This window comes from Salvelinus alpinus, chromosome 20, assembly GCF_045679555.1.
Source record: "Salvelinus alpinus chromosome 20, SLU_Salpinus.1, whole genome shotgun sequence".
Taxonomy (NCBI): Eukaryota; Metazoa; Chordata; class Actinopteri; order Salmoniformes; family Salmonidae; genus Salvelinus; species Salvelinus alpinus.
Genome location: NC_092105.1, coordinates 40069471 through 40086578, shown reverse-complemented (window position 1 = coordinate 40086578; position 17108 = coordinate 40069471). Strand labels below are relative to the sequence as shown.

The 17108-nt window shown below is 43.7% G+C and overlaps 1 protein-coding gene across 1 annotated transcript in view; it reads right to left on the bottom strand.

Moving 5' to 3' along the window:
- LOC139546866 (neurabin-1-like) overlaps positions 1–17108 on the bottom strand; it is a 43492-nt gene that overhangs the window by 10201 nt on the left and 16183 nt on the right. The window contains exons 3-6 of the mRNA XM_071355766.1: positions 6271–6403; positions 5974–6094; positions 5427–5531; positions 1919–2051 (exon numbers count right to left, since the gene is read on the bottom strand). Coding sequence (XP_071211867.1) covers positions 1919–2051; positions 5427–5531; positions 5974–6094; positions 6271–6403 — 492 coding nt within the window. The remainder of the gene's footprint in view (positions 1–1918; positions 2052–5426; positions 5532–5973; positions 6095–6270; positions 6404–17108) is intronic.

Sequence of the window (17108 nt, the reverse complement as noted above, 5' to 3'; positions counted from 1 at the left end):
ACAAAAACCAAGCCATGACGTCGAAGGACAATTCCGTGACAGGATTGTGTCGAGGCACAAATCTGGGGAAGGGTACCAAAACATTTCTGCAGCATTGAAGGTTCCCAAGAACACAGTGGCCTCCATCATTCTTAAATGGAACAAGATTGGAACCACTTCCTAGAGCTGGCCGCCCGGCCAAACTGAGCAATCGGGGGAGAAGGGCCTTGGTCAGAGAGGTGGCCAAGAACCCGATGGTTACTCTGACAGAGCTCCAGAGTTACTCTGTGGAGATGGGAGAATCTTCCAGAAGGACAACCGTCTCTGCAGCACTCCATCATTCAGGCCTTTATGGTAGAGTGGCCAGACAGATGCCACTCCTCAGTAAAACACACATGACAGCCCACTTGGAGTTTGCCAAACGGCACCTAAAGGACTCAGACCATGAGAAACAAGATTCTCTGTTCTGATGAAACCAAGATTGAACTCTTTGCCAAGAGTCACGTCTGAAGAATACCTGGCACCATCCCTACGGTGAAGCATGGTGGAAGCAGCATCATGCTGCGGGGATGTTTTTCAGCAGCAGGGACCGGGAGACTAGTCAGGCTTGAGGCAAATATGAATGGAGCAAAGTACAGAGAGATCCTTGATGAAAGGGCGAAAGTTCACCTTCCAACAGGACAACTACCCTATGCACACAGCCCAGACAACACAGGAGTGGCTTCGGGACAAGTCTTTGAATGTCCTTGAGTGGCCCAGCCAGAGCCCGGACTTGAACCCGATCTAACATCTCTGGATAGACCTGAAAATAGCTGTGCAGTGATGCTCCCCATCCAACCTGACAGAGCTTGAGAGGATCTGCAGAGAAGAATGGGAGAAACTCCCCAAATACAGGTGTGCCAAGCTCGTAGCTTGAGGCTGTAATCACTGCCAAAGGTGCTTCAAAGTACTGAGTAAAGGGTCTGAATACTTACATTTGCAAACATTTCTAAAAACCTGTTTTTGCTTTGTCATTATGGTGTATTGTGTGCAGATTGATGAGGGGGAAAAAACAATTAAATCCATTTCTTAATAAGGCTGTAACGTAAAAAAAATGTGGAAAAAGTCAAGGGGTCTGAATACTTTCCAAATGCACTGTATCTATATGATATGCTCCACAATGAGACATGTACACTGCGTGTACAAAACATTAAGGACACCTTCCTAATATTGAGTTGCACCCCCCCCTTTTGCCCTCAGAACAGCCTCAATTCGTCTGGGCATGGCCTCTACAAGGTGTTGAAAGCGTTCCACTGGGATGTTGACCCCAATGCTTCCCACAGTTGTGTCAAGCTGGCTGGATGTCCTTTGGGTGGTGGAACATTCTTGATACACACGGGAAACTGTTGAGCGTGAAGAACCCAGCAGCGTTGCAGTTCTTAAAACAAACCGGTGCATCTGGCACCTACTACCATACCCCGTTCAAAGGCACTTAAATCTTTTGTCTTGCACATTCAGCCTCTGAATGGCACACACACACTATCCATGTCTCAATTGTCTCAAGGCGTACAAATTCTTCTTTAACCTGTCTCCTCCCCTTTATCTACACTGATTGAAGTGGATTTAACAGATGACATCAATAAGGGATCATAGCTTTCACCTGGTCAGTCTATGTCATGGAAAGAGCAGGTGATCATAATGTTTTGTATAATCAGTGTATATCGCCTTTTAGCAGATCCAATAGGTTTAAGCTTTGTCTCTTTTCTAGGAGCCCTACCTTTTCATGCCCAGTTCCCTCTACAAATAAAGGCCTGTGGTTGCCTGTGCTTTTGATAAGCAAACATTGCACAATTCCAGCAGGCTCCAGCAGCCACCCCACCCACACAGCATCAGGGTTACTCACTGCTCCCTTCCCGGATGGAGTGTAACTGGATTGGGCTAACCAACTGGGTTGACTCACCTCCTCGGTGGACTGTTCATAGGGGTCGTCCAGGTCCTGCTGCTCCTGCTCGCTCTTCTCCTGCTCCAGGGTCTCACTGATCAGACGTGCCACCTCGCTCTGCGTCCCCGGCTTCTCCCGGCCAATCAGAAAACTGTTTGTGTGAGAGTGCAGCGGGTCAGCGTGGAGAGTGGTAGTACCAGCAGACGCCTTTCCTAGTCAATTTTATTTCCTTTGCTCTAAAGGCATACAAGCATAGTTTCAATCATAATAGCGGGCTCATACTGATATGAGTCGTTGCAATGTAAGGCAAACGGGTGAAGCCTGTTTATTGAACTCTTCTTAGAGTGTGTGCGCGCGTTTCAATTGCCTACAGTGAATCATTAACATATTCACCCGTGTCCCATGTGGGCTACTCTCTGTGTGGAGGCCTGAGGCACATGCAGTAGACAATAATAAAAACCAACCGATTTATTCAATATTTCTACAATTCTCAAGGATATTTATTTTATTCCAGTCATACCTAATCACTTGAAGAAAGCTATGAGGTATTTTGTGGGACGTTCCCTTACTGTCACACCTTAATCTCGTGTTGCCAGACAACCTAAAACTCTGGGGGCGAGGCGAGCCACACCTAGGATGATAACGACTTATTTCAAAATCAAATCAGCTCACATTTTATTTGTCACGTGCGTAGAATACAACAGGTACAATACAACCTTACAGTGAAATGCTTACTTACAAGCCCTTAAATCAACAATGCAGTTTAAAGAAAAATAAGTGTTAAGAAAGTATTTACTAAATAAAACTGAAGTAAAAAATAAATACGTTTTTTTTTTTTAAATAAATAAATAAAAATAAATAAATAAAGAGTAACAATAAAATAACATTAAAGAGGCTATATACTGGGGGTACCGGTACAGAGTCAATGTGCGGGGGCACAGGTTAGTCGAGGTAATTGAGGTAATATGTACAGAGGTAAAGTAACCATGCATAGATAATAAACAGAGAGTAACAGCAGCATGAAAATTATTAGCTGGTCAGGAGTATTATGGCTTGGGGGTAGAAGCTGTTAAGGAGCCTCTTGGAACTAGACTTGGCGCTCCGGTACCGCTTGCCGTGCGGTAGCAGAGAGAACAGTCTATGGATAGGGTCTTTGGCAATTTGTAGGGTCTTCCTCTGATATCACCTGGTATAGAGGTCCTGGATGGCAGGAAGCTTGGCCCCAGTGATGTACTGGGCCGTACACACTATTCTCTGTAGTGCCTTGCGGTCGGAGGCCAAGCAGTTGCCATACCAAGCGGTGATGCAACCAGTCAGGATGCTCTCGATGGTGCAGTTGTAGAACTTTTTGAGGAACTGAGGACCCATACCAAATCGTTTCAGTCTCCTGACGGGGAATAGGCTTTGTCGTGCCCTCTTCACGACACCAAGGAACTCGAAGCTCTCAACCTGCTCCACTACAGCCCCATCGATGAGAATGGGGGCATGCTCGGCCCTCCTTTTCCTGTAGTCCACGATAATCTCCTTTAGTCACTTTGAGGGAGAGGTTGTTATCCTGGCACCACACCACCAGGTCTCTGACCTCCTCCCTATAGGCTGTCTCATCGTTGTCGGTGATCAGGCCTACCACTGTTGTGGCATCAGCAAACTTAATGGTGTTGGAGTCATGATTGGCCATGAAGTCATGGGTGAACAGGGAGTACAGGAGGGGGCTGAGCATGCACCCCTGAGGGGCCCCTGTGTTGAGGATCAGCGTGGCAGCTGTGTTGTTACCTACCCTTACCACCTGAGGGCGGCCGGTCAGGAAGTCCAGAATCTAGGGAGGTGTTTAGTCCCAGGGTCAGCTAAGTGATGCGCTTTGAGAGCACTATGGTGTTGAACGCTGAACTGTAGTCAATGAATAGCATTCTCACATAGGTGTTCCTCTTGTCCAGGTGGGAAAGGACCGTGTGGAGTGCAATAGAGATTACACTCCACACCGCCCTGGGATAATGGTGTTGATGTGAGCCATGACCAGCCTTTTAAAGCACTTCATGGCTACAGACGTGAGTGCTACAGGTCGTTAGTCAATTAGGCAGGTTACCTTGTTGTTCTTGGGCACAGGGACTATGGTGATCTGCTTGAAACATGTTGGCATTACAGACTTGGTCGGACTACACGTCCTGGTAATCCGTCTGACCCTGCACCCTTGTGAATATTGACCTGTTTAAAGGTCTGACTCACATCGGCTACAGAGAGCATGATCTCACAGTCGTCTGGAACAGCTGGTGCTCTCATGCATGCTTCATTGTTGCTTGACTCAAAGCGCGCATATACGTAATTTAGCTCGTCTGGTAGGCCTGTGTCACTGGGCTTCCCTTTGTAGTCCGTAATAGTTTGCAAGCCCTGCCCAATCCGACGAGCATCGGTGTAGTAGGATTCAATCTTAGTCCTGTATTGATGCTTTGCCTGTTTGATGGTTATAAGCGTCCGGGTTAGAGTCCTGCTCCTTGAAAGCGGAAGCTCTACCCTTTAGCTCAGTACGGATGTTGCCTGTAATCCATGGCTTCTGGTTGGGGGATGTACGTACAGTCACTGTGGGGACCACGTCATCGATGCACTTATTGATGAAGCCAGTGACTGATGTGGTGTACTCCTCAATGTCATCGGACGAATCCCGGAACATATTCCAGTCTGTGCTAGCAAAAGAGTCCTGTAGCTTAGCATTTGCATCATCTGACCACTTCCGTATTGAGCGAGTCACTGGTATTTCCTGTTTTCGTTTTTGATTGTAAGCAGGAATCGGGAGGATAGAGTTATGGTCAGATTTGCCAAATGGAGGGCGAGGGAGAGCTTTGTACGCCTCTCTGTGTGGAGTAAAGGCGGTCTAGAGTTGTTTTTCCTCTGGTTGCACATGTAACATGTTGGTAGAAATTAGGTAAAACGGATTTAAGTTTCCCTGCATTTAAGTCCCCTGCCAATAGGAGCGGCGCCTCTGGATGAGCATTTTCTTGTTAGCTTACAGCTACGAAGCTGTATGTTATCCATGTCGTCATTCAGCCACGACTCGGTGAAACATAATATATTACAGATTTTAATGTCCCGTTGGTAGGATAGTCTTGATCGGAGCTCTTCCAGTTTATTATCCAATGATTGCACGTTGGCTAATAGGACTGATGGTAGAGGCGGGTTACCCAATCGCCGTCGGATTCTTACTAGGCACCCCGACCTACCCCTATATCTGTCTCTTCTTCATGCGAATGACGGGGATTTGGGCCTTGTCCGGTGTCTGAAGTAAATCCTTTGCGTCCGACTCGTTAAAGAAAAAATCTTCGTCCAGTACGAGGTGAGTAATCGTTGTCCTGATATCCAGAAGCTCTCTTCGGTCGTAATAGACGGTGGAAAAATACGTTATGTACAAAATAAGTTACAAATAACTCAAAAAAACCACACAATAGCAGAATTGGTTTGGAGCCTGTAAAACGGCAGCCATCTCCTCCGGCGCCGTTCTATCAAAGGGTCTATTAGAGCTGGACTCTGAGCTCACCTGACTGTTCCTTTAGTGTTCTTCAGAACTGTAGCAGCAAACAGCTGGGTCACTCCTACCAGACTGATCCCATCCACCTCCACTATCTGGTCATTCACCTGGATTCTAGTTGGAAAGGACAACATGCAATTATAAGGCAAGACATTTGAGACATATTGTATGTTAGAAAGAGGGAGTGTAATCAACAGGGGAGGATATTTGAGAAATGTACTGTAACTATGTTATAGTGACGCTTTTCCTTAATTTTTTTCAAATGCACACATTCTTCCAGCTGGCAGCGCAACATAAGGCCATATTCCCTGGGAAACAGAAGGAGACATTTTCTTTCGGTGCCTCATAGCATAGGGTTATAAATACAGCCAGTTGTCTAGAAATGGTGTACGAACACCCGTCGGAAATGAAGCATTTGTACACTTTGACATCTCGACAGTGTTGTGGATCATCGTGATATGCCTATAACTTACAACACATTTTAAATGCCAAGGTTAAAACTGTAATTGTTCGGTTAAGCACAGTGGAGCGGAGCACGTTTCCCCAAAGGCATCACCTGCCATCCCGTTCAGCTGCTCCACGCTCAGATATGGTCTTCACAAAGATTCCTAGTTTCTCCAGGCCCTGGTCAGCTCCCACTCCCATCCCTATGATACTGATGCCAAGGCCGTTGTCTCCTGTGGGGCAAAGAAAGATGGGGAGTTAGAATGGATGGGTGGGACTGCATTCTCTGGACCCTTGTGATGATGTTGACGATGATGTATCTTGGCCAGGGCTGCCTTGTAAAAAAAAATCTCAATGGTACTCAAAGGGATTAATAAAGAAAAGATGAAAGACAGACAAGACGACGGACCCTTTTCAATTTCCACAGGGAACACGTCCATCTTCTCCACCCTCTTCTCCAGCTCGTACTCAGCCGACGCCGCCACGGGGTCCACCTCATCGTTGCGCCGGTCGTAATCCTCATTAGAGTAGGTGCTGAACACCTGCAGTGTGGGAACACAAGCACAGGGGGCTCACAACTAGGTAAACCACTCCCCACACTCCAACAACAAGCAACAGACCTAATATGGGACAGACACATTTTCTGTCTCTGTACTCATAGAATTAGCGATATTCTCTAAAATAAGTCTGTTCTGCTCAGAACTATTCTATTTTTTTGGTCTCTACTGTGGTTATGAGTGTAAATAAATATTAAGCAGACTAGGCCTTGATGTTGCGAACTCTAACCCTCCATTAATTATCAATAAAGAAAACACTCCCTGTGCCATCAACTCTTGTTCACCCTTTGCCAGTGAAAGAGGCTTCTGTGTCTTAGTTTTCAGACAGTGAGGTAACTTGCAGTCTCCCTAGTTTACAGCAAACTAAAGCACTGAGGCATGCAAATGCCAGTAGGCACCAAGACACACTGTTACAGGGATTTCATTAAGTTTTACAGAACCTACGATTTCAGCAGACATAACATCAGAGCACTAGTTCAGTCTCCGTTCAGTTCAGAGGCAATGTAGCGGTTTCCGTGTCAGGATCCTAGTCGCACAACGTGTGGCAGGCAAAGCATGCCTTGCCTCGAGAAAAAGCAGGCCACAGCTGGAAGGAAAAGAGTGGATGTGGCAAAGATCATTGCTCTGTGGCAACAGGTGGCAATCCTCAGTGCTAAAATCAATAGCTCACAGAAAGCCTGTATTCAGTCAGCAATCTCCTGCCCTCTGCCAGCTTTCATTGCAGGTGGGCGTTATCCCGCCATATCGTGATTAAATCAAACATCACACAGTTCATTTAGCCGGCATACCGCGTGTATTAGTCAGCTGGCATGGCCGCCTTCCATAATCTAATTTGTGAAACACTCTTACAACCATCTGCTGGCAGTGACTACGTTACCAGGATGTAGTAAGAAAGGTATGAATCCAATCTATCTAAAGCGGCTTGGGCTGTGGGCTCCCAGATCTGTATGGTGTCCTCTCCTCAGTCACAATGTGATATCCAGCCAAAGAGACAGAGAGCCAGAGCAAGCAGCACAGCCAGCTGGGATTTCAAAGCTTCTTTTTGTCAGTTGATCTCAGATCTGCTCTGAGAGAAGGGAGCCCTACTGATGGTGGGGATGGAATAGAGCGGACCACACATTAGTCTTCAGCTTTGATATTCTTCGGACATCCTATGTCAAGAACTGCAGGAAACTCACTCAAAATGAAATGTGTTGCTGGCTACAGGAAACGGAGGAAAGGGAAGATATGTCAAGGTTTAAAAGAGTGGGAATGCGGAGTCTACAACTGCAAAGCCAAGGGAATGAACTCTAGTCTAGAGTTGTTCTGTTCTCCCTCATTTTTAAGGCATGGGGTCAGCTTCAAGTGTGACCTCACTGTAACAACAGCACTCTCCATACATGGACAGAGCAGTTGTTACCTCATGTCACTACAGAGTCTTAGACATGACCCACTGTGTTATTACAACCCAATGACGAGCTCAGAAAAGTGGGGCCCAATGTTAGTCAGAGCACGCACTATATTGAACAAAATAAAACACAACATGCAACAATTTCAAAGATTTTGCTGAGTTACAGTTCATAGAAGGAAATAAGTCAAATGAAATAAATTCATTAGGTCCTAATCTATAGATTTCACATAACTGGGCAGGGGCACAGCCATGGGTGGGCCTGGGAGGGCATAGGTCCACCCACTTGAGAGCCATGCCCACCTACTTGGGAGCCAGACCTAGCCAATCAGAATACGTTTTCCCCCACAAAATTGCATTATTACAGATAGAAATACTCCTTAGCACCCCCCCGGTTGTGAGGCCATTCTCTAAAACGATGGAGGCAGCTTATGGTAGAGAATAGAACATTCAATTCTCTGGCAACAGCTCTTTTGGACTTTCCTGCAGTCAGCAGGCCAATTGCACGCTCGCTCAAAACTTGAGACATCTGTGGGATTGTGTTGTGTGACAAAACTGCACATTTTAAAGTAGCCTTTTATTGTCTCCCAGCACAAGGTGCATCTGTGTAATGATCATGCTGTTTAATTAACTTCTTGATATGCCTGACCTGTCAGGTGGATGGATTATCTTGGCAAAGGAGAAATGCTTACTAACAGGGATGTAAACAAATTTGTGAACACAATTTGAGAGAAATAAGCTTTTGGGGATCTTTTATTTCAGCTCATGAAACATGGGACCAACACTTTACATGTTGCGTTTATAGTTTTGTTCAGTATAGTAGCGAACACCAAAGACAGACACAAAACTGGCTTACTCATTCTCCAGAGGATAGATGTATCCTAGCCTGCTATCTACTAACGGGAATTTTCTCACACAGTTCTGAGCAATAGTTCGAAGGAGTTCCCACATATGCTGAGCACTTGTTGGCTGCTTTTCCTTCACTCTGTGGTCCAACTCATCCCAAACCATCTCAATTGGGTTGAGGTCGAGTGATTGTGGAGGCCAGGTCATCTGATGCAGTACTCCATCACTCTCCTTCTTGGTCAAATAGCACTTACACAGCCTGGAGGTGTGTTGGGTCATTGTCCTGTTGAAAAACAAATGATAGTCCCACTAAGCGCAAACCAGATGGGATGGCGTATCACTGCAGAATGCTGTGGTAGCCATGCTGGTTAAGTGTGCCTTCAATTTTAAATAAATCACAGACAGTGTCATCAGTGTCACCAGCAAAACACCCCCACACCTCCTCCTCCATGCTTCACGGTGGGAACCACACATTCAGAGATTATTTGGACGCCGATTATGGCCGATTACATTGCAATCCACGAGGAGACTGCGTGACAGGCTGACCACCTGTTGCACGAGTGCAGCATCAAAAGGACCTTGTGGCTGCAAGGAGCCAAGGTAAGTTGCTAGCTAGCATTAAACTTATCATATAAAAAACAATTAATATTCACATAACTACACATGGTTGATGATATTACTAGTTTAACTAGCTTGTCCTGCATTGCATATAATCAAAGCAGTGCCTGTTAATTTATCAACAAATCACAGCCTACTTCAACTTCGCCAAACGGGTGATGATTTAACAAAAACACATTCGCAAAAAAAGCACAACTGTTGCACAAATGTACCTAACCATAAACATCAATGCCTTTCTTAAAATTAATACACAGAAGTATATATTTTTAAACCTGCATATTTAGTTAAAATAAATGCATGTTAGCAGGCAATATTAACTAGAGAAATTGTGTCACTTCTCTTGCGTTCTGTGCAAGCAGAGTCAGGGTATATGCAGCAGTTTGGGCCGCCGGGCTCGTTGCGAACTGTGTGAAGACCATTTCTTCCTAACAAAGACCGTAATTAATTTGCCAGAATTGTACATAATTATGACATAACATTGAAGGTTCGGCAATGTAACAGCAATATTTAGACTTAGGGTTACCACCCGTTCGATAAAACGGTTCCATATTTCACTGAAAGAATAAACATTTTGTTTTAGAAATGATAGTTTCCTGATTTGACCATATTGATGACCAAAGGCTTATTTCTGAGTGTTTATTATAATTAAGTCTATGATTTGATATTTGATAGACCAGTCTGACTGAGCGGTGGTAGGTAGCAGCAGGCTCGTAAGCATTCATTCAAACAGCACGTTACTGCGTTTGCCAACAACTCTTAGCAATGCTTGAAGCACAGCGCTGTTTATGACTTCAAGCCTATCAACTCCCGAGATTAGGCTGGCAATACTATAGTGCCTATAAGAACATGCAATAGTCAAAGATATATGAAATACAAATGGTAGAGAGAGAAATAGTTGACGCGTCATAATTTCTATAATAACTACAACCTAAAACTTCTTAACTGGGAATATTGAAGACTCATGTTAAAAGGAACCACCAGCTTTCATATGTTCTCATGTTCTGAGCAAGGAACTTAAAAGTTTGCTTTTTTACATGGCACATATTGCACTTTTCTTTCTTCTCCAACACTGTTTTTGCATTATTTAAACCAAATTGAACATGTTTCATTATTTATGAGACTAAATAGATTTTATTTATGTATTAAGTAAAAATAAAAGTGTTCATTGTTCATTCTGTATTGTTATAATTGTCATTATTACAAATATATATATAAAAATCGTCCGATTAATCGGTATCGGCTTTTTTTGTGTCCTCCAATATATGGTATCGGCGTTGAAAAATCATAAATCGGTCAACCTCTAGCAGAGATCATCCGTTCACCTACTCTGCGTCTCACAAGGACATGGAGGTTGGAACCAAAAATCTCAATTTGGACTCATCAGACCAAAGGACAGATTTCCACCGGTCTAATGTCCATTACTCGTGTTTTTTGGCCCAAGTAAGTCTCTTATTCTTATTGGTGTCTCTGGGTAACTCTAGGTCTTCCTTTCCTGTGGCAGTCCTCAAGAGAGCCAGTTTCATCATAGCACTTGATGGTTTTGGCGACTTGAAGAAACTTTCAAAGTTCTTGACAATTTCCGGATAGACTGACCTTCATGTCTTAAAGGAATGGACTGTCATTTCTCTTTGCTTATTTGAGCTGTTCTTGCCATAATATGGACGTAGTCTTTTACCAAATAGGGCTCTTCTGTATACCACACATACCTTTTCACAACACAAATTATTGGCTCAAACGCATTAAGAAAATAAATTCCACAAATTAACAAGGCACACCTGTTAACTGAAATGCACTCCAGGTGACTACCTCATGAAGCTGGTTGAGAGAATGCCAAGAGTGTGCAAAGCTGTCATCAAAGCAAAGGCTGGCTACTTTGAAGAATCTCAAACATAAAATATATTTTTGATTTGTTTATTAACACTTTTTTGGTTATTACATGATGCCATGTGTGTTATTTCATGGTTTTGATGTCTTCGCTATTATTCTACAATGTAGAAAATATATGTCTAACTGAGAGAGACTAATCCTCTCCCTTCATGGCGGTTCATGGCCATGAAGTGGTAAGGAAGTACGGTCCAGGAGACAACACAAGCCACCCTCAGAAAGAGGCAGAGGTTTGCTGTCTGCCGAGGTAGCCAGAGAGTGACTGAGGAAAGCTACATGATTAGAAGTAGATTCCTCTGGAAGCTTGGATGGAGGAGTAGTGTGAAGGCTGCATGATGTAATCCAGTAAACATTTCCACTCCGAGAAGCCCGGTCTGAGGTCTGGGTGCTGGAGCATGTCAGGACTTGAGGAACCTGGCAGGCGCTCAGCGGGAGTAGGAGACGACCGACCGTCCGTCTCCGTGTAGACCGCTATGGGTTCTCACAAGCACATTCCCATGTAAACAGATTACAATCCAAAGGGTTTGTACACACTATTGCAATTTTGTGGTGAAGGGAAGAATGGCACTCATTTTACTAGAGGTAGATCTAGATTTTGACCATGTCCGTGGGTAGAATCTCATAGTTGAACACTATATCCCCTGCTTTGGCTTCATTCTCCTAGCTGGACAGACATTGCTTAAACTTGAACACAAGCAATGCCATCTCACTTGGTATTGAGATGAGTGAATTTGCCAATTAATACAGGATGTACAGTACAAGTGCTCTCCGCCATTTCAAATGAAAATAGTTTAGTCCAAGCACATCAGTCCTTGGATTATCTGACACGCACACATTTACAAAGGCTGAGAACAGTGTGCTCTAGAAAAAGTCTGTATGTGAACAACCGAACCAGATTGGTTTGGGATTTAATAGCCTGTTAAAATCCAAAAAAGAATCAATAAAACCGAAGCAGACAAAAGTCATTAAGGATAAAAAAGGCCTGGTTTTGGGGGTGTACAGTAATTAAGTGGAGAAATGTTAATAGAAAATGTAAATTGTAGAACGGCGGGAACACACTGATGCATCCCAGGCCTCAGTTGGACTCTGCAGTAGCGCTGCAGTGGTTTTGCTTGGCTTCTCCCCTCTCACTTCTTTTGTTCCATTTTCCTGTTGCCATGGAATAGTCCAGCTATTCAGAACAATGTTCCTTTCTCTGTTGCTGAAACCTAATCACTCAAGCACTGTCTTCCACACAAGATAGAGACTCTGGAAGCAATGGCTTTATTAACCCCCCAAAAAACACAGCTTGCTGTTATCACCAATCTCCAGTTACCACGTGAAACACCCATTTACCTTTATCTCTGTGTGCAGGCCTGGTGGTTGGCCAGGTAAGAGTTGCAATTTGTTCAATTCTGGAGGGCAAGGACAAGCAGATTCAGATCAGTCAAGCGCATAGTATTCTCTTTGACTACTGAGCTGAAAGCTTGGCAATTAATGTAGCATTTTATTTTTGGTAATTTTGTGCCACTAAATCTTTAATGGAGTGGCAGAAGCTGTGATGTGGCTTGGTAAACCGTAGGGCCATCTGCTTCATATTTTCTGTTTCTCCATGGCTGGTGAAAGCCTGTCTCCCAGCACGCCTGGCGTGACAATTACGCTTCATCCACCTTCAACCACCACAGAGGCCTGCCTGCTGCACACACACACACACACACACACACTTTCCCCCTCTCCCGTTATCCCTTCCCCCAAAAACATACCACTGTGGGAAATGAGTCAGCAGCTGGGAGGGAAGCTAACCAGAGAAACCCACGCTACGCAAGGGTACCGAAGCGAGCGCCGAGCACTGGATCGGGACGAGCACATAATGTAAGCAGCTCTACAAAGACAACAAATGAAAACATGCTGTGGGAGCAGGGCAGGGGCCTGGTGCAGATCATACAGTAATTAGGAAAAAAAGCATGCCGCCAAGTTATTCAGTCCTGAATAAACAGAGCACGGAATCGGTTCAATACTTCCTGCTAGCATGCTCTACAAAAAGATAGGACCAGATACAAAAAAATATATATACATTGGTTCAACAACAAAAACATCTGTCAAATAGGCCTCCTTTTCAACTCTACCTTCGAAGAAATTAAACAATGAATCACTCGGGAAAAGCAAAGTGACTGACTGTTTAATTGCGAGAAAGAGGCCATACCCTAACCTTGTGTTTGGTGATGTGGAGTCAGATGGATAGAATGCGGCTGGGTTCCATTTTGGAATCATATTCAAAAGGAGCGTGGAGTAAAGACGGGTTGAACGGGTTTGCTTCTAAACGGCCCACAGACTCAGATTAACAGGCACCTCTCGTGCCCTGCTATGGACAGCTGTTAAAAACCCTCCAATACCACTTCGTCTTCTGTCAACCAGCTAAGGGAAAACAGATATTGATGTACTTACTTTTAAATCACACAATGAAATGCATTATGAGGCAATCACAATCAGCCCCAGACTAGTCGGAGTCTCCCTGTGCCAAAGAGCGAAAAGGCAGCTGTATTAGTATTCAGGTCCATCCCCCAGTCTCCAGCCCAGGTGTCTGGAGGGAGCACAGATCCTGGCAGGCCGGGCCTCCCTCTCCTCACCTCTCCTCTCTGGCTTCTCTGCTGGCTGGGTAAGGGGTGGAGTGCAATGTTCCCTCAAAATATTTTCGTCACTGAGCAAATTTCAGGTCTGCTGAGCGCAAACTTGAACATTATGAAAATTCTGTGCAACTTCCAGCGTGTGTTTACTGTGAACACTGAGGCTGTACCCGCTTTAAGTTACAGTCTAAGCAGTGGCCAACTAGGCTACTGTGGCTATTTGATCATAATGTAGACCTACCAGAGTGGCCGACCATCAAAAACAATGGAGAAAATGATGCATCCCACAACATTTTAAAGACGGAAATAGCTGTTCTATCATTCAGCTTAAAGTAGCAGAGAATGTGTTGAGTTCAACATAGGCCTACATTCCATGAGACTTTTGAGAAGAAAAGAAAAACACGCAGGGCTTGACATTAACCTGTTTATCCACTTGTCCTTCAGACAAGGAGGTGCCTGAAAATGTTTGTGTTGCTAGATGCAAGAAACCACTTTACAAAATAAATTATTATTCCCATACCATTATTACAGAGAATCAGACAAATTATGCTACCCTCTGCCTACTTTAAGCCAGTCTAAAAATACAACACTGCCCCTTTAAGACAAAAAAGCTCTTTACCTGACTCGCTTTTCAAAGATGTCTAGAGATGTACACATTTTGTGCTCTTGTAGGAAGCAATCACTCCCCTATTGCTGACTACAAAGTATCTATAACTGGGCTAATAACTCACTAACTAGCAAAATATATGAACAAAATGTCCACACGTGGCTACATGCAGCTCTTGCTTTGATCTCAAAACAAGCTCATCTCTATCACGACCACAGCTGTAAACACAGTCCAGTTCAAAGTAAATGGCACAGATCCATATTTGGCAATGGTTGATTTGCATTTAGGCCTACTGCAGCTCTGATTGGTTATGCCACACGGGTCTGTGTAAAGTACGGTCTGAGTCGTGCCCAATAAAATCCTACTCCGATTCGTTCTGCCTACAACAAACTCTCTTGCATAATTTGTTTTGTTTCGGTATGTCGTATTGAAAGTGGCTAATATTGCATCGATTCGCTCACAATTGACACGGTAAAGGGAAACGTTGATAGTGTTAACTGATATTTCTTCTAAGCTTTGCGCGGCAGTCTAGGGGCTACTGCGCGCACAGCTTCAAGGGAACATTGGTGGAGTGTGTCAGACACATTCCTCTGGCAACCAAAGAGAACGAAACAGAAACAGGAAATTAAAGTATAACATTTTGTGGAGGGGATGTACAGGAGTCGCCCCTCCTTGAGTGTCCATGACTAGAGTAGTGGGGCCGAATGGTATCTACGTTCACTTCTCTCCACTTTCCAGGATTCACACACAGGAAATCGAGCAGGACAAAGGGCATGCTACAACATAATATTTTTTTTTGTAGAACGACTGAGAAAGTCACTTCTGGTGACTTAAAAGAAATGTCAACTTAATTATGTTGACACCATCTGAGATATACCCGATTCAAGTCTCTCATTAGCGCCACTGCTCATTCTGTTTGCAACAAATATACATTGTAACTTGTCACTGATTTAAAGGGACAGTGCAATATTTTGTCAATCAAGCCCTTCGTATACTTACCCAGAGTCAGATGAACTCATTGATACAATTTGTCTCCGCGTGCAGTTTGAATTAACTTCTTTGGGGTAGGGGGCAGTATTTTCACGTCCGGATGAAAAGCATGCCCAGAGTAAATGGCCTGCTACAAAGCCATAAAAGCTAGAATATGCATATTATTAGTAGATTTGATAGAAAACAATCTGAAGTTTCTAAAACTGTTTGAATGATGTATGTGAGTATAACAGAACTCATCAGGCAGGCAAAAACCTGAGAAAAAATCCAACCAGGAAGTGAGAAATCTGAGGTTGGTCGGTTTTCAACTCAGCTCCTATTGAAGATACAGTGGGATATTGGTAATGTTGCACTTCCTAAGGCTTCCACTAGATGTCAACAGTCATTAGAACCTTGTCTGATGCCTCTACTGTTTAGTGGGGCCGAAGGAGAGAGGAATGAGTCAGGTCTGCCATGACCTGAACATGCTTTGACCATGCGCGTTCACGTGAGAGCGAGCTCTGTTCCATCGCAATTCTGAAGACACAGGAATACTCCGGTTGGAACATTATTGAAGAATTATGTTAAAAGCATCATAAAGATTGATTCAATACTTCGTTTGTCATGTTTTTTACTTTTTAACTTTTCGTCCGTACTTTCCGCTGGACCTGCCCACGCGTCGTGAGTTTGGAAAGTGTACTGAACGCTAGAACAACAAGGAGGAATTTGGACATAAATGATGGACATTATCAAACAGAACAAACATTTATTGTGGAACTAGGATTCCTGGGAGTGCATTCTGATGAAGATCATCAAAAGGTAAGTGAATGTTTATATTGTTACTTCTGACTTCTGTTGACTGCATAATATGGCGGCTATATTTGTGTCTTGATTGGGCTCTGAGCGCCGACTCAGATTATTGCATGGTTGGCATTTTTCGTAAAGCTTTTTTGAAATCCGACACAGCGGTTGCATTAAGGAGAAGTGCATCTAAAATTCCATGCATAACAGTTGTATCTTTTAGCAATGTTTATTATGAGTATTCCTGTAAATTGGTGTGGCTCTCTGCAAAATCAAAGGATGTTTTGTGACTTCTGAACGTAAGGCGCCAATGTAAACTCAGATTTTTGGATATAAATATGAACTTTACCGAACAAAACATACATGTGTTGTGTAACATGAAGTCCTATGAGTGTCATCTGATGAAGAGCAAAGGTTAGTGATTCATTTTATCTATATTTCTGCTTTTTGTGAATCCTCTCTTTGGCTGGAAAAATGGCTGTGTTATTCTGTGAATAGGCACTCACCTAACATAATCGTTTGGTTTGCTTTCGTCGTAAAGCTTTTTTGAAATCGGACACTGTGGCTGGATTGACAATAAGTGTATCTTTAAAATGGTGTAAAATACATGTATGTTTGAGGAATTTTAATTATGGGATTTCTGTTGTTTTTAATTTGGCGCCCTTCACTTTCACTGGCTGTTGAAGAGGTGGGACGCTAATGACTGGACATCTATAATAGCTGCTCCCACAGACTTGCTAGCTGCTCGCATAGACTTCCAGTCATTGCGCTAACGCTAGTTAGCAACTTCCTACAAACTGCGCGCAGAGACATAAAAATTATACCCATGAGTTCATCTGATTCAGGGTAAGTAGAAAAACAGCTTATTTGCTAAAATCTCAATTTAAAAGTGCATCTGGGCAAAAAAAGTATATGTTTAACAATTATTTAATTGAACCCTTTACACGTGGGAATTGGCCTATATGGATAGGGCTA